Consider the following 18,347-nt stretch of genomic DNA (forward strand, 5'->3'; position numbering starts at 1 on the left):
TGAGTTAAGGATGCCTGTATCTTTGTAGTGACTGGTGTATTGATACAGCATTCAAAGTGTCATTAACTTATCCATGCTCAAAGGGATATTCAATGTCAGATTTTTACATTTTTATCCATCTACCAATAGTTGCCCTTTACGAGGCATTAGAAAACCTCCCTGGTCTTTGGTTGAAATTCATTGCTCAACTGAGTGACCTTAGATAATTGTATGTGTGGGGTACAGAGATGAGGCAGTCATTAAAGAATCATGTTATTTGTGACTTAAGCAAATTTTTATTTGCTGAACTTATTTAGGATTGCCATAACAAAAGGGGTGGAATACTTATGAATCAAGACATTTCAGCTATTCATTTAATTTGTACAAATTTAAACAATTCTACTGACATTATGGGATGTTTGTATACAAGTATAAAAAAACAATGTAATACATTTTACATTCAGGCTGAAACAACTGAACAGGTATGAATACTTTCTGAAGGCACTAGCTTCAGCTAGCCATAACTCCCAAAATGCAGACAAAACAATCAACATTCCACAATGTTAATCCAGCATAACCATCTGTAAATCGTGAATCAAGTATTTGGCAGCTCAGAACCTGTGTAAGGTGTGATATGCTCATTGGTAAATTTGCTTGTCAGAATTAGTTAAATCAGATTGGTGCTAGAAGTGTGGCCCGAAATCAACCCATGGAGTGTACATAATCGGTATGTACAAGAAACTTGCCCATCTGTACGATCCCAGTCATCTACTCCTAGCTCATCCAAAATATGGTGAATGATTGGTCAGCAGATGGACGCATACTAACTGCTACATGCAGTGATGACGGGGGGCAGGCAATGTCAGAACAGACTCAACCAATTTAATTAACCTTTACCATTTCCACATTTGAAATGTAAAAAACATGCGGGCCTTCTGACCCAGACACCAAAACAAATTAAGAAAAACAACCAGTCTTGTTTTAAAACTAGGATAACCACACCCTGTTAACCGTTTGCACACAAAGAGAGTCGCACAACTCAAGTACTTGCAAAACCACATTCATGCTGGTTTTCATTGCCAAGATTGCAGTGCCCACACCTGGATTCCCAGGCTAAAATGAGTCACTGAGGTGAAAAAAGGCCGGAATGTCAAGTAGTTACTGGCCTGATGGACAGTTGCGCATCAACACCAATAGTTAATCATACAAGTGAAGAGATTAACCAAGGAATGTAACAGAAGTCAATGGCCGGAGAGCGTCAACTTGATGGCACAATGTCTCAGATCCCGATTGTGTTCTGACAATGCATACAGATCGACCTGACAAGGAGTAATACTGCCATGGACTTCATGAACAAAGTCAAAGAAAATGTAATTGGTCTTTGGGAACAAACACTAAGAACTGACTTGTTTTTTTGAAGTGTATGCAAACATATTCATGAGAGCCCACCCTCCCCAGCCATCCATCAAGCCTTACAAAGGTGACTTAAAGGGGATGTGCATTCTGGAGAGAATCTGTTGACAAATGGTAAGGTGGCTGGATGGTGCCCCATCAGAGGGGGCCTGGGTTGTACTCTGGCAGCTTCTTGAGCGTCTCTTGCTCCTGTGGAGTATCCTGTCTGGCGATGACCAGGCAGTGTGCGTATCCCATCACCACCTGCAACCACAAACACCCAAATGTTTCAGCCCAAAGAGTGAACATTCACCTAAATGTAGTTTCCCATCTACAGAATACATAAGTGGGAATTCAAATTCATCACTATTTATTTTCATTCTCTGTTGCTGCTCCACACCTGTTCAGTGTAAACTCCATCCAGGGTCTTCACCTCCTGAGCAGTAGTGGAGGACTTGGCCTTGTTGTCTCCGTATCCCTGTAACAAACACAAAACCCATGTCATAAGAGGTGAAGCCGGAACAGGTGTGCCAATTCAGCAGTCTCTTGAGCACATTTCTATTCTGAACACAAATATAAAACGCAACATTTTCAAAGATTTGAGAGTTACAGTTCATATAAGGAAATTAGTCAATTGAAATAAATTAATTGGGCCCTAATCTATGGATTTCACATGACTGGGCAGGGGTGAAGCCATGGGTGGGCCTTGGAGGGCATAGGCCTAACCACTTGGCAGCCAGGCCCAGCCAACCAGAATGAGTTTTTCCTTACAAAAAGGCTATATTACAGACAGAAATACCCCTCACCCCCCCTCCCCCTCAGATGATCACACAGGTGAAGAAGCCGGATGTGGAGGTCCTGGGCTGGCGTGGTTACACGTGGTCTGTGGTTGCGAGGCCGTTTAGACATACTGCCAAATTCTCTAAAACGATGTTGGAGGCAGCTTATGGTAGAGAAATTAACATTCAATTCTCTGGCAACAGCTCTGGTAGACATAACTGCAGCCAGCATGCCAATTGCACGCTCCCTCAAAACTTGAGGTATCTGTGGCATGGTGTTGTGTGACTATAAACTGCACATTTTGAATTGGCCTTTTACTGTCCCCAGCACAAGGTGCAGTTGTATAATTATCATAATTAATCAGCTTTTTGATATAATCCATCCACCTGACAGGTGTGGCATCTTGTCAAACAACAAATGCTCACTAACAGGGATGTAAACAAATTATGCACAAAATTTGAGAGAAATAAGATTTTTGTGCATATGGAAAATGTCTGGGATCTTTTATTTCAGCTCATGAAACAACACGTTACATGTTCTGTTTATATTTCTTTTCAGTGTATAATTGTATAGCACTTTGGGTGTGACAAATGTACTTTATACATACACCAATTAATTATTATTAAAACTTACCAGTTCTCCAAAGGTGGGGGAGGGTCCCCAGCTAATGGTGCTGTCGTCTGCAGCGATAACTATACTGCTTTTCCCGCACGCCAGACTGCGGACCTTCCAGCCACACAGGTCCTGCACGGCCTTGGGGTACATGGTAGACTCCCGCGAGGTATTGGTGACCCCCCAGAAAAAAAGCCCTCCTGCACAGTTTTTGAAAAAATATTGTAGCTTCCTTATCAAAAAACACCAGCAAAATTTGTCCAACTCTTGGGCGTAATGGCTACATTGTTTAGACTGACAGATGTAAGGTTCAAAATCAGTTGGCATACCCCTTGAAAATCACTACAATATATACTCAGTGTACAAAACATTAAGAACACCTTCCTAATATTGACTTGCGCCACTTTTTGCCCTCAGAACAGCTTCAGTTCGTCTGGGCATGGACTCTACAAGGTGTCGAAAGCGTTCCACAGGGCTGCTGCACAATATTGACTGCAAAGTTTCCCCCAGTTGTATCAAGTTGGCTGGATGTCCTTTGGGTGGTGGACCATTCTTGATACACATGGGAAACTGTTGAGCGTGAAAAACCCATCAGCATTGCAGTTCTTGACACACTCAAACCGTTACGCCTGGCACCTATTACCATAACCTGTTCAAAGGCACTTAAATCTTTTGTCTTGCACATACACAGTCCTTGTCTCAAGGCTTAAAAATCCTTCTTTAACCAGACCTACTCATCATCTTCTCTGATTGAAGTGGATTTAACAGGTGACCTCAATAAGGGATCACAGCTTTCACCTGGTCAGTCTGTCATGGAAAGAGATGTTTTGTACAGAGTGTATATCAGGTAGAGAAACAGACTTGGGGGAAGTTACAGTAGTATTCTTGGTTTATAGTGGTATAAATTGATAATAGGGGTGATAAATAAAATAATTCTAAAGAGATTTACTCATCAGTGCGACATTCAAGGGGTTAAGCATTGTGTCCCATACCCATCTCATTTACAGCGAAGGAGCACTGATAGCCAGTGTAGATTTGGGATGCCCCGCGCCCGGGGAAGTCAAAGAGCTTCACCAGTCTGGGCACCATCTCGTCCTTCTGCTCCGTGTGACCCAGCCGTCCATAACCACCAAAGCCCCAGGAAAACACCCGCTTCTGGGAGTCCAATATCAGCTGGGGACACACACAAACAGATTACATACCTCATGCTAACAAAACAAAAGTGAGAAGGAAAAAAACCTGACTTTGCGAATCAACTACGGCCAATGTAAGTGAAAACTCATACTTAGAGTGGACTATCCCTTTAAACACAGGCTGGTGCCAAATGTTATCAGACCCGCTCAGCTCCTTATTAGTGTCCAGATTTAAAGACCAGAATGAAGAGGTCTCCATCTGCAGGTTCATTCATTAAACATGAAGGGAACACTGTAGCTTGCTCTGGATAAGAGCGTCAGTTGAATGACTCAAATGTACGTTCTTCATTCAGTAATTATGCAAAGGTTGGGGGATAGGGACATCACTAATATACACCAACACTATTGCGAGACATAAAGCTCTATATCATTGTTTGATTTGTTTCTAAAAGGCATTTTTCTGGCTCAAGGTGTATTTGTGACAGTAGGGATCAGAGCCCGTATTTATAAAGTGTCTCAGAGTAGGAGTGCTGATCTAGAATCAGGTCCCCCATGTACATGTAATCTTATTTATTATGATCTAAAAGGCCAAACTGATCGTTCTCTAAGACTGAATACGGGTCCTCATCTTCCCTCCTCACCGTGTGATTGCCTCCGCAGGCAACGTCTCGGACTACCACGTTAGGTACCGGCGTCACCTGGCCGTCCTTACTCTTCTCGATGAAGATGGCCACGCGGCGTGCAATGGTCTCACAGTCAAACTCGATGCGCTGGGCGCGGGCAATGAACTTGCCGTCAGAGTTGTGTCCTGTGACCCAAAACACAAAACAAAAATAAGTGCAACGCCAGTGTTTGATCTAGAATGATTTTTGAAGGGGTCATTGTGACTCTTCAAATGTGTCCTGCTCGTTAGTTGTGGACATACCTAGCTGGCCATACTCTGGGCAGCCGAACGAGTAGAGGTTTCCTTTGCAGTCCACCACCATACTGAACTCTGCCCCACACGCCACCTTGACCAAGGGCTGCCCATTGTACTGGATCTGAGAGGGGAAAGGAGAAGCTTTGATAAGCACAGGCTCAGCATGTGGCCATATTAGACCTATAATAAATCAGCCACAATAATTAGGCAGATGAATAGGGAAGTTGATGTTGCTTCCAAAGAATGCATTATAAAATTGGCTGAAATAGTACTCACACACAACTATTTCATGTTTCTAAATTATGACTTTATTCAGACAAAGGGTTCTGCTATGGGATCCCCTATGGCTCCTAACTGATCCTGTCGTGCTACTTGTCCCAGACCTGCTGTTTTCAACTCTAGAGACAGCAGGAGCGGTAGAGATACTGTGAATGATTGGCTATGAAAAGCCAACTGACATTGGCTTTTCATAGCCAATGTCGAGGGTGCTGACCTGTTGCACCCTCGACAACCACTGTGATTATTATTATTTGACCCTGCTGGTCATCCATGAACATTTGAACATCTTGGCCATGTTCTGTTATAATCTCCACCCGGCACTGCCAGAAGAGGACTGGCCACCCCTCATAGCCTGGTTCCTCTCTAGGTTTCTTCCTAGGTTTTGGCCTTTCTAGGGAGTTTTTCCTAGCCACTGTGCTTCTACACCTGCATTGCTTGCTGTTTGGGGTTTTAGGCTGGGTTTCTGTACAGCACTTTGAGATATCAGCTGATGTAAGAAGGGCTTTATAAATACATTTGATATGATTTAAATATGCAAATTTGTATGTGGGTTACATGGAGAAACAGTCAATTCTGAATCCTCAAAATAAATTTCTTGCCTAACATAATCATTTAGAAACGGTACATTGATGATATTTTTGTTCTATGGAGGGATGATGCAACACAGCTCCAGGCGTTCCATGCTTTTCTTAACTCCTGTTCTGAGCACCTGAGGTTTACTATGCAATCTGACACACGTCAAATCCGTTTCCTTGATCTTCTGATTTTCTGTGAGGATGATGTTCTTTACACTGATCTTTACAGGAAACCTACTGATCATAACAATTTGTTGAGGGCTGATAGTTGTCACCCGCTTCCCTTGAAAAACAGTTTCCCTACAGCCAATTCTGTCAAATCAAAAGAACTTTCAAAAAACAATCAGATAGACAGAAATATGGCTGAGACACAAAGAAAATTCAAGGAGAGGGGGTACAAAAACGAACAGATTAATACTGCCATTGAGAAAATCCTAAATAAATCGAGACATGATCTCTTTCAAGGAGAGTCTCCCAAAAAGAAGCATTCTTGTGTTCTTACTACCCGCTATTCAAAGTGCTCTGAACAAATTAAGGGAATCTTTCACAAACATTGGCACATTGTAAGATCCGATAACAGTATCGGTAATGTGTTTTCCGACCCTCCCTCGGTCGTATTCTCGCGGGGCAGAAATCTCAGAGATCAATTGGTAAACTCTCATTTACCACCACAAAATATCCCTGCACAACATCTATTTGTGCCTCTACCCGATGGAAACAACAAGTGTAGTGGCTGCACTCAATGCAATGGCTCTTACAAATGTAGATCCTTCAAACAACCCCAAACAGGGAAACAAATCAAAGGTGTTATCACATGCTCCACTAAGACAGTGATTTATCTTAGAACTTGTCCTTGTGGTAAAAAGTATGTGGGTATTAAAAGTACGAAGCATCGTAGCACCATCAGGTGCAAAAATTCGACGTACCCAGTTGCGGCCCACTTTTTGGAAGCGAACCACTCGATTTCGTCCCTATGTTATATCGGCATCGAACATGTCACCCTCCCTACGAGATGGGGTGACCTCGACAATTTATTGTTAAAACGAGAGGCTGCCTGGATCTTTCATTTAAAGACCCTTGCTCCCATCGGTCTCAACGTAGACTTTGATCTGAAGCCATTGTGATTTTGCTATTCATTGGAAATGCTTGTAGGCCTATGTAGCCACACTGTATCTATGATCGTATGTTATCCATTTATGTTTTTTTATATGTTCTATTTATATCTGTAAATTAACCAATGATATCAAGCCATACCCGGTCATGATTACAGACACTTGTGTGTGTGTCCTTTGACACTATATAAACTAGTGACCTGCAGTGTTTGTCATTATACCCTGATGTATACCCTGATGAAGACAGCTTGTCTGTCGAAACGTTGGTTATTAGGTAATTCAATTATTGCATCTGAGCTCCTAGAGCGTGCGGCTCTCCTTTCTTTTTCAAGGTTGATGTTGCTTACCAGGGCTGGACTGAGAACTGCATCTGTTTGGTTGCCCTGGCCCAGCTGGCCCAGTTTGTTCTCTCCAAACGAGTAGGCGGTGCCACCCTCTGTCAATGCCAGGGTGTGGTTGCGTCCACAGGCTGCAGCCACCACCACTTCGTCTGCGAGGGCCTCAATCAGCTTTGGGGTCTCCAGGCGTTTGGTGTCCCCGTGACCCAGCTGACCCTTTTCATTTCGACCTGATATTTGCAGAAAGAAGTCAATATTGACCATTTCTTCTGGACTCAGCTAGAATGATTACATCTATGAGACATATACACTACCGTTCAAAAGTTTGGGGTCACTTAGAAATGTCCTTGTTTTTTAAAACCTCTTAGGGCTAGGGGGCAGTATTTACATGGCCGGATAAAAAACGTACCCGATTTAATCTGGTTACTACTCCTACCCAGTTTCTAGAATATGCATATACTTATTAGATATGGATAGAAAACACCCTAAAGTTTCTAAAACTGTTTGAATGGTGTCTGTGAGTATAACAGAACTCATATGGCAGGCAAATACCTGAGAGATTCCTTTACAGGAACTGGCCTGTCTGACCATTTATTGACTTTCTTTGACATCTCTTTCCAAAACAAAGGATCTCTGCGGTAACGTGACACTTCCCACGGCTCCCATAGGCTCTCAGAGCCCGGGAAAAAGCTGAATGTCGTCATTCCAGCCCCAGGCTGAAACACATTATCGCCTTTGTCAAGTGGCCGATCAGTAGACAATGGGCATTAGGCGCGTGCACTCGTCGCCCCCGTCTTTCTTTTTTTCCCTCTATTTAGCTAAACGCATATTCCCGGTCGGAATATTATCGCTTTTTTACGAGATAAATTGCATAAAAATTGATTTTAAACAGCGGTTGACATGCTTCGAAGTACGGTAATGGAATATTTAGAAATTTACCATTTCGGATAGTGTCGTGAACGCACGAACAAAACGCCGCTGTTTGGATATAACGATGGATTATTTGGGACCAAACCAACATTTGTTATTGAAGTAGAAGTCCTGGGAGTGCATTCTGACGAAGAACAGGAAAGGTAATAACATTTTTGTTATAGTAAATCTGATTTTGGTGAAGGCTAAACTTGCTGGGTCTCTAAATAGCTAGCCCGTGATGGCTGGGCTATGTACTTAGAATATTGCAAAATGTGCTTTCACCGAAAAGCTATTTTAAAATCGGACATATCGAGTGCATAGAGGAGTTCTGTATCTATAATTCTTAAAATAATTGATATGCTTTTTGTGAACGTTTATCGTGAGTAATTTAGTAAATTGTTAGTAAATTCCCCGGAAGTTTGCGGGGGGTATGCTAGTTCTGAACGTCACATGCTAATGTAAAAAGCAGGTTTTTGATATAAATATGAACTTGTTCGAACAAAACATGCATGTATTGTATAACATAATGTCCTAGGTGTGTCATCTGATGAAGATCATCAAAGGTTGGTGCTGCATTTAGCTGTCTTCTGGGTTTTTGTGACATTATATGCTAGCTTGAAAAATGGGTGTCTGATTATTTCTGGCTGGGTACTCTGCTGACATAATCTAATGTTTTGCTTTCGTTGTAAAGCCTTTTTGAAATCGGACAGTGTGGTTAGATTAACGAGAGTCTTGTCTTTAAATAGCTGTAAAATAGTCATATGTTTGAGAAATTGAAGTAATAGCATTTCTAAGGTATTTGAAAATCGCGCCACAGGATTCAACTGGCTGTTACGTAGGTGGGACGATTTGGTGCCACCTGCCCTAGAGAGGTTAAAGAAAAGCAACAAAAAACAATTGTCCATTAAATTACACAGCATTGTATGAGATCTTCAGTTTCTTGGCAATTTTCTCGCATGGAATAGCCTTCATTTCTCAGAACAAGAATAGACTGATGAGTTTCAGAAGAAAGTTATTTGTTTCTGGCCATTTTGAGCCTGTAATCAAACCCCGATGCTGATGCTCCAGATACTCAACTAGTCTAAAGAAGGACAGTTTTATTGCTTCTTTAAAATCAGCACAACAGTTTTCAGCTGTGCTAACATAATTGCAAAAGGGTTTTCTAATGATCAATTAGCCTTTTAAAATGATAAACTTGGATTAGCTAACACAACGTGCCATTGGAACACAGGAGTGATTGTTGCTGATAATGGGCCTCTGTACGCCGATGTAGATCGTCCATTAAAAATCAGCCGTTTCCAGCTATAATAGTCATTTACAACGTCTACACTGTATTTCTAATCAATTTGATGTTCTTTTAAATGGACAAATAAAATGAGCTTTTCTTTCAAAAACAAGGACATTTCTAAGTGACCCCAAACTTTTGAATGGTAGTGTATATGCAAGTATAAACTATGAGCTATTACGGTATAGCATTCCTACCCCAGCTCCAGAGCTTGCCCTCGGTGGTGATTAGGAGGCTGTGGGCAGCACAGGGCCCAGACACCACACTGCTGATCTGCACGTCACTCAGACTGCCGTAGCGGTGCGGACCCCACAAGTTCTGGCCTAGGTTCCTGAAGGCCACTGAGAAACCACACACACACACACAACACAATTTTAACAAAGTCTGTTGCGATTTTAAATGCACTTTAAAGTTTGATTTGATAAGAAACAGGAACATTTTAATACTGCAGTCAATTATGAGGGTTGCTTCAAGATTGTCAGTAGAAAGACAGGAAAAACTACTTTAAAAAGTTGGTAGCACAAGTGCTATTGAGGGACAACTGAGTGGAGTATTGTATACAGCAATGTACAGAACTGGGCAGGGTTATACCTTGTGCTTTTGGCACCTCTTTCCTTCCGATGAGATCCCAGTTGGTGGCTCCGAAAATGAGCAGTTGACCTTTGACTTTAGGTAAGTCAAGTTTCTATAGAAATGACAATACAGGGATCAGCTTTATCTTAACGTTTCTCCTGATGTTTGTTCTAGCACTGCATAAGCACCATTGATTTACAAGTGACTAATAACATGTTGTTACATTCTCTATTCACTTTAACCACAATTCTATATAGTCACATCACAAATCCCCTCCCTTGATTATCTGAACAATGTTCGACTTAACCCCATGCAGGTCAGGAGGACTTACTACTTTTTCCTTAATATCGTCAGCGACAGCGACTGCTTGAAGGCCTGACTTGGTGATCTTAGGCATGTGTGCGGCTGCTCGGCCATGGAAACCCATTTCACGAAGCTCCCGACGAACAGTTCTTGTGCTGACCTTGCTTCCAGAGGCTGTTTGGAACTCAGTTGTGAGTGTTGCAACAGAGGACGGACGATTTGTACGTGCTACACGCTTCAGCACTCGGCGGTCCCGTTCTGTGAGCTTGTGGGGTCTACCACTTCGCGGCTGCGCTGTTGTTGCTCCTATACGTTTCCACTTCACAATAACAGCACTTACTGTTGACCGGGGCAGCTCCAGCATGGCAGAAATTTGACGAACTGACTTGTTGGAAAGGTAGCATCCTATGACGGTGCCACGTTGAAAGTCACTGAGCTCTTTAGTACGGACCATTCTACTGCCAATGTTTGTCACCGGAGAAAAGTTGGGGCGAAAACAAAACAGACATGCATTGTGATATCAATGCAATCATAACCAAAGTCTTCTTCCTGAACTGCTGACAACACAATTTGCAATGATCTGGTCCATGTACACAAAAGTTAGAAAGCCACCTATCCTAGCCATGATTAACCATAGCGACTCGCGCTAGTAACGTCATAGCACTTATAAGAAATCCCACTACGCCCTCAGACGAACCATCAATCAAGCAAAGCGTGAATACAGGATTAAAATTGAATCCTACTACACCGACTCTGACGCTCGTCGGATGTTGCAGGGCTTGAAAACTATTACGGACTACAAAGGGAAACCCAGACGCGAGCTGTCCAGTGACGAGAGCCTACCGTACGAGCTAAATGCTTTTTATGCTCGCGTAGAGGCAAGCAACACTGAAGCATGCATGAGAGCACCAGCTGTTCTGGACGACTGTGTGATAACGCTCTCGGTAGCCGATGTGAGCAAGACCTTTAAAACAGGTCAACATTCACAAAGCCGCGGGGCAGATAACAAGAACGTGTACTCAAAGCATGCACCGACCAACTGGCAAGTGTCTTCACTGACATTTTCAAACTCTCCCTGACCGAGTCTGTAATAACTACAAGTTTCAAGCAGACCACCATAGTCCCTATGCTCAAGGAAGCAAAGGTAACCTGCCTAAATGATTACTGCCCCATAGCACTCACGTCGGTAGCCATGAAGTGCTTTGAAAGGCTGGTCTGACCGTACATTACGGCCCATCACTGGGGCCAAGCTTCCTACCATCCAAGACCTATATACTAGGCGTGTCAGAGGAAAGCACAAAAACTTGTCAGTCTCCAAAACAGTCATAGACTGTTTTCTCTGCTTCCGCACGGCAAGCGGTACTGGAGCGCCAAGTCTAGGACAAAAAGTCTCCTTAACAGCTTCTACCCCCAAGCCATAAGACTGCTGAACAATTAATCAAATGGCCACTGGACTAGTGGTCGGCCGATTAATCGGAATGGCCGATTAATTAAGGCCGATTTCAAGTTTTCATAACAATCGGAAATCGGTATTTTTGGTCGCCAATTTGGCCATTTTTTTTTTTTTTTTTTACACCTTTATTTAACTAGGCAAGTCAGTTAAGAACACATTCTTATTTTCAATGAAGGCCTAGGAACGGTGGGTTAACTGCCTTGTTCAGGGGCAGGACGACAGATTTTTACCTTGTCGGCTCGGGGATTCAATCTTGCAACCTTACGGTTAACTAGTCCAACGCACTAACCACCTGCTTTACATTGCACTCCATGAGGAGCCTGCCTGTTACGCGAATGCAGTAAGAAGCCAAGGTAAGTTGCTAGCTAGCATTAAAAACTTCTTATAAAAAACAATCAATCATAATCACTAGTTAACTACACATGGTTGATGATATTACTAGTTTATCTAGCCTGTCCTTCGTTGCATATAATCGCTTAGGTACCTGACCATAAACATCAATGTCTTTCTTAAAATCAATACACAAGTATATATATTTTAAACCTGCATATTTAGTTAATATTGCCTACTAACATGAATTTCTTTTAACAGGGGAAAATGTGTCACTTCTCTTGCAACAGAGTCAGGGTATATGCAGCAGTTTGGGCTGCATGGCTCATTGCGAGCTGTGAAGACTATTTCTTCCTAACAAAGACAGCCGACTTTACCAAACGGGGGATGATTTAACAAAAGCGAATTTGCGAAAAAAGCAGTCGTTGCACGACTCTACCTAACCATCAATGCCTTTCTTAAAATCAATACACAGAAGTATATATTTTTAAACCTGCATATTTAGCTAAAAGAAATCCAGGTTAGCAGGCAATATTAACCAGGTGAAATTGTGTCACTTCTCTTGCGTTCATTGCACGCAGAGTCAGGGTATATGCAACAGTTTGGGCCGCCTGGCTCGTTGCGAACTAATTTGCCAGAATTTTACGTAATTATGCCATAACATTGAAGGTTGTGCAATGTAACAGGAATATTTAGACTAAGGGATGCCACCTGTTAGATAAAATACGGAACGGTTCCGTATTTCACTAAAAGAAAAAACGTTTGTTTTCAAGATGATAGTTTCCGGATTCGACCATATTAATGACCTAAGGCTTGTATTTCTGTGTGTTTATTATATTATAATTAAGTCTATGATTTGATAGAGCAGTCTGATTTAGCGGTGGTAGGCACCAGCAGGCTCGTAAGCATTCATTCAAACAGCACTTTCGTGCGGTTTGCCAGCAGCTCTTCGCAATGCTTCAAGCATTGCGTTGTTTATGACTTCAAGCCTATCAACTCCCAAGATTAGGCTGGTGTAACCAATGTGAAATGGCTAGCTAGTTAGCGGGGTGCGCACTAATAGCGTTTCAAACGTCACTCGCTCTGAGACTTGGAGTAGTTGTTCCCCTTACTCTGCATGGGTAACGCTGCTTCGAGGGTGGCTGTTGTCGATGTGTTCCTGGTTCGAGCCCAGGTAGGAGCGAGGAAAGGGACGGAAGCTATACTGTTACACTGGCAATACTAAAGTGCCTATAAGAACATCCAAAAGTCAAAGGTATATGAAATACAAATCGTATAGAGAGAAATAGTCCAATAATTCCTATAATAACTACAACCTAAAACTTCTTACCTGGGAATATTGAAGACTCATGTTAAAAGGAACCACCAGCTTTCATATGTTCTCATGTTCTGAGCAAGGCACTTAAACGTTAGCTTTCTTACATGGCACATATTGCACTTTTACTTTCTTCTCCAACACTTTGTTTTTGCATTATTTAAACCAAATTGAACAGGTTTCATTATTTATTTGAGGCTAAATTGATTTTATTGATGTATTATATTAAGTTAAAATAAGTGTTCATTCAGTATTGTTGTAATTGTCATTATTACAAATATAATTTTTTTTAAAACGGCCGATTAATCGGTATAGGCTTTTTTTGGGTCCTCCAATAATCAGTATCGGCGTTGAAAAATCATAATCGGTTGACCTCTACGCCACATGCATGTTCTCCCCCACACATCTCCTTTTGCCTTTACACACCGCCGCAACATGCCCAAACCTTTGACAGTTATAGCAACGCAATGGTTTCGGTACGGTCGCACATAGTAACTCATATACCGAATCTTAACTTTTTCTGGCAGTACTAGATCTTCAAAGTTAAGTAGCACTGACAAGCTATCCACCTTCTTCCCATTTTGTGTCACCTGAAGGTGCTTTGCCTCAATAAAAGGGCCTCCCTTCAAGTGGTCCTTTATTTATTTCACGTTCATTTCTGGAACTCCTGTAATAACTCCCTTCACCCACTGCCGTCCAGTTTGATCCGGCATGCTACTATCAACCACACGTTTACATACATGCTTGGGTTTGAGCTCCTTCTCATACTGTTTAACATTGAAACGCACCACCGCCAAACTTCCATCACGAAGAACTTTAGCAGACACAACCTCTCCTACTTTACTCTCCAAATCCCTAGTCAAAGTGATTGGACACACCGCCGTGACTCGACATCATCAACGGGGCCGCTGTGGCGACGATCAACAACTTCAAATTCCTCGGCGTAACCATCTGAGAGAATCTGAAATGGTCTAAACACACGGACACCGTAGTGAAGAAGGCACGACAGCGACTATTTAACCTAAGGATGCTGATGCTCACAGTGTTCTACAGGAGCACCATTGTGAGCACACTGTCGGGCTGCATCACAGCCTGGTACGGCAACTCCACAGCTGCAGACCGCAAGGCTCTTCAGAAGGTGATACGTGCAGCCGAACGCACCACTGGGAGCACACTCCCTGCCCTACAGGACACCTACACCACCAGGTGTCGCAGGAAGTCAAAGAAGATCATCAGGGAACCCAGCGACCCAAGCCATGCCCTGTTCTACCCGCTTCAAATCACTCAAACGCAGGTAGAACAGGAGCGTCATGGCAAAAACTATTGTCCAGTCTTTCAGTTTATACCCTCAGGATGCTGAATAGCCACCACTAGTCAGCTACCTGCTCCCCCCTCCCCGTATGGACCTTCCCCCACTACCAGCTACCCCTCCCCTGCGACTCCCCCACTACCAGCTACCCCTCCCCTGCGACTCCCCCACTACCAGCTACCCCTCCCCTGCGACTCCCCCACTACCAGCTACCCCTCCCCTGCTATTCCCCCACTACCAGCTACCCCCTCCATAACGACATTCATCACTGTTGCAGTTGTTAATATGTATATTGTTACTTTTTGGTTTTTATTTCACTCAATCATCATGCTGCTGCCCCCCTATGGTCATTCCACCCCACCCCCTCAATAGTCTTTACTCTGCCTCCACCCCAATAGAAATGGATTTATTCATCACTGCCACCTTTGTTATTATGCATATTGTTTATTTGACCATTTTCATTATTTTATTTCACTAGTCCTGCATGTTAGCATGTCCTGCATGAAGCCTAAGATTTCCACTGTACCCTGTAATCACACCTGCAACCTGTACATGTGACTATTAAACCATCTGAATATGGTCCTTAAAATGTCCCCAACACCTGGAACGCCTCTTCTCTCAGTACAACACTGCGAACCGAGCCTCCGTCATCACTCCCCCCACAAGACCTGCAAAGGCTCCTCAGGCGTCCTCTTCTTCTTAACCTTTACTACTCCACCTCCACCTTTTTCCACTCCATCCCGTCCTCCTCAAACTCCTAACCCGCCTACCTTTCCATCCATCTCTGTTCCAGTCACAGCCCAGTGTTGCTCAACCACCTCCACCAGATTTATTCACGTTTCGTCCATACAAAAACCGATTCGAAATGATATCTTGATAGAAAAAATGAAACTTGACTAAGCTTGTCAGCTGTTCGTCGTTACAAATACACACCCGCTACTCCGAATCTGTTCAGATTCCTGTGTAACAAGCTCATTGAACTATATAGGAACCAGTCTTCCGATTATCTTCATTCTAATTCTGTGACTAATTAACACGTCTGCAGAGGGGTTTCCTTATTCTCTCGTGCTTGTCCGTCTTCCTAGTTTTTTAAATCTTTTTTTTTTTTAACAAAAGAATCTGCAGTCTCCGGCTCGACGAAACCACATGGGTACTGCCTATGTTTATAATTAACTACAGTCGTAAAATGCAAAAAGCTATAACTCGTAAAATACGTACAACTTTCCCTTATGTATATTAACGTTACAGCGTGTGATTCAAGTTGTAACACGTATGTTTCAATGTTTACCTGGGATTCGTTTGCTGTGGATGTCTGGCCTATAAATCTTTTGATTGATGGTCTGCTTTATCGCTATGATCCCTCCCCCTTTGTCGTCTGTCTTTTTTGTTAAAATGTAAATATGTGCCGAGACGTGACATGCCGGCCCGGTTGGTACTACAAAACAGAATGGGACTTGGAAAATGTAAAGAAAACTACAACCCATGAAGCGACCAAAGTATCATGTCGCCCTCTTGTGACGGGGATGTGCATACCATCCAAAAGCACATTTTTGTATTGTCTCGGCTAGAGCCACAGATGAAAGGGGAAATCCTTGACCAGAGCTCATTGCTAAATGTCAGTGAATTACATACTTTAAAGTGTTCATTTCAACAGCCTGACCCTTCTTCCACTTTGTTTGGTAAGCTAGTACACTTAGGGAGGGGATTTAGGTAACCACTCTGAAATTCAGAATGCCTGAAGGTCAATTAGACTGACATGATCGTTGGAAACATATTTGGAGCTATACATTGTAGATAATGTATACAAAAAAAATGGGGCAAAAAAACTATAGATTTGTATGATAGGGTAAGGTAAAACTTTGGGTTCATGTTATCAACACAACTTTTGGGTGAATAAAACAAAAAAAAACTAAATTGTATATATTGTATGTTTTTACTTTCTTGAGGCAGTGTGGCAATGTTGTTTACGACATACATCCCAGAAAGCAGGAGAGAGGTTTTGATTGAGTAATGTCCTTGGTGTGGGAGTATAGAGCCAGCCACTAACTGGGGTTCCCTTAGGCCAAACAATCCATGCACTGTTCTCTGACTGACCGTAGATCACGTAGGCTTCTCTCTGCTGGGGTCTAATCATAAGACCACTCCATCTATGGCCGTCCTTCTCCCAAAAGCCTTGTGAATTATTCATAAGAAACGCATTCCAAATTGCACCATATTCCCTACATAGTGCACTACTTTTGGCCTGAGCTCAGGAATGACCCTCATTGGAGTTTGAGAGCTAAAAAAGTGTAATATGCCCCCTCAAACAGCACACTGTTTATCAGAACGTTTGCATTCTGCTACAGCCGTTTTGTTGCTAAGCGTTCTTGAGATAAAGACCTTTGACCACAGTATACTCTGGGCGTGTCTTTAGAAATAAAAAGTCCACCTTGTTGGGAGCCATTTTGATTGTAAGAGTATTAGTTGTCATGATTTTTCATGCCTGAGAGGATAGGAATCCTGTGTTGTGTGTTTGAGGTCCCTGCCTGCCTGTGGAATCAGTCTGTACTGCATATCTGGATCTGCCACACACCCCTGAAGAATGTAACACACTCAGGTAGCATATGGCAGAACAGTCAATGACGAGAATGCAAGGAACTGTCGCCAAGTGTATGTGGTGTGAAGACTTCTTCCTACCCCAGTGACATGGTCCTTACTAGACTACTAAAAGAGGTTTATGCATACTGTGGGCCCCAACATTCTGTCTGACCTCTGGCTCTGTTCCAGCCTACTTTAAAACTGCTCTGGTCCAACCTCTCATTAAAAAGCACAATCTAGATCCCTCCTCACAGAATAATTATAGACCTATCTCTAAGCTTCCAAAGTAAAAACAGGTTCAGAAAGTTTAGCAAATGTATATATATTTTTTCGAAATACCTTATATTTACATAAATATTCTGACTCTTTGCTATGAGACTCAAAATTGAACTCAGGTGCATCCTGTTTCCATTGATCGTCGTTGAGATGTTTCGACAACTTGGTCCACCTGTGGTAAATTCAATTGATTGGATATGATTTGGAAAGGCACACACATTTTTAAGGTGCCACAGTTGACCATGCATGTCAGAGCAAAAACCAAGCCATGAGGTCGAAGGAATTGTCTGTAGAGCTCTGAGACAGGATTGTGTCGAGGCACAGATCTGGGGAAAGGTACCAAAAAAGTCTGCAGCATTGAAGGTCCCCAAGAACTCAGTGGCCTCCATTGTTAAATGGAAGACTCTTCCTAGAGCTGGCCGCCCGGCCAAACTGAGCAATCAGGAAAAGGGCCTTGGTCAGGTAGGTGACCAAGAAACCGATGGTCACTCTGACAGAGCTCCAGAGTTGCTCTGTGGAGATGGGAGAACCATCTCTGCAGCACTCTACCAATCAGGCCTTTATGGTAGAGTGGCCAGACTGAAGCCACTCCTCAGTAAAAGGCACATGACAGCCCACTCGGGAGTTTGCCAAAAGGCACCTAAAGGACTCTGACCATGAGAAACAAGATTCTCTGGTCTGATGGAACCAAGATTGAACTCTTTGGCCTGAATGCCAAGCGTCACGTTTGGAGGAAACCTGGCACCATCCCTACGGTGAAGAATGGTGGTGGCAGACTAGTCAGATCAAGGGAAATATGAATGTAGCAAAGTAGAGATCCTTGATGAAAACCTGCTCTAAAGCGCTCAGGACCTCCGATTAGGGTAAAAGTTCACCTTCCAACAGAACGACCCTA

General features: G+C 42.9%; 1 protein-coding gene across 1 annotated transcript; it reads right to left on the reverse strand.

Moving 5' to 3' along the window:
- Positions 1–255: 255 nt before the first annotated feature.
- On the reverse strand, positions 256–10,380 carry LOC115166275 (protein RCC2 homolog). The gene is made up of 10 exons (XM_029720122.1): positions 10,221–10,380; positions 9,908–10,001; positions 9,514–9,657; positions 7,129–7,349; positions 4,822–4,936; positions 4,538–4,704; positions 3,756–3,936; positions 2,785–2,963; positions 1,772–1,849; positions 256–1,635 (listed from the first exon to the last, which is right to left on the reverse strand). The coding sequence occupies exons 1-10, from the start codon at positions 10,314–10,316 to the stop codon at positions 1,531–1,533; spliced, it is 1,380 nt and encodes a 459-aa protein (XP_029575982.1). The 5' UTR covers positions 10,317–10,380; the 3' UTR covers positions 256–1,530.
- Between the last annotated feature and the right edge of the window lie 7,967 nt (positions 10,381–18,347).

This window comes from Salmo trutta, chromosome 28 (assembly GCF_901001165.1).
Source record: "Salmo trutta chromosome 28, fSalTru1.1, whole genome shotgun sequence".
Classification (NCBI taxonomy): Eukaryota; Metazoa; Chordata; class Actinopteri; order Salmoniformes; family Salmonidae; genus Salmo; species Salmo trutta.

Excerpts from the sequence above, each read along its gene's own strand:
- LOC115166275 (XM_029720122.1), bottom strand. The coding sequence starts at position 10,316 with ATGGGTTTCCATGGCCGAGCAGCCGCACACATGCCTAAGATCACCAAG. Across the intron at positions 9,658-9,907 it reads AGAGGTGCCAAAAGCACAAG|TGGCCTTCAGGAACCTAGGC; the intron begins GTATAACCCTGC and ends GTGGTTTCTCAG. Across the intron at positions 4,937-7,128 it reads CAGTTCTCAGTCCAGCCCTG|ATCCAGTACAATGGGCAGCC; the intron begins GTAAGCAACATC and ends TTCCCCTCTCAG.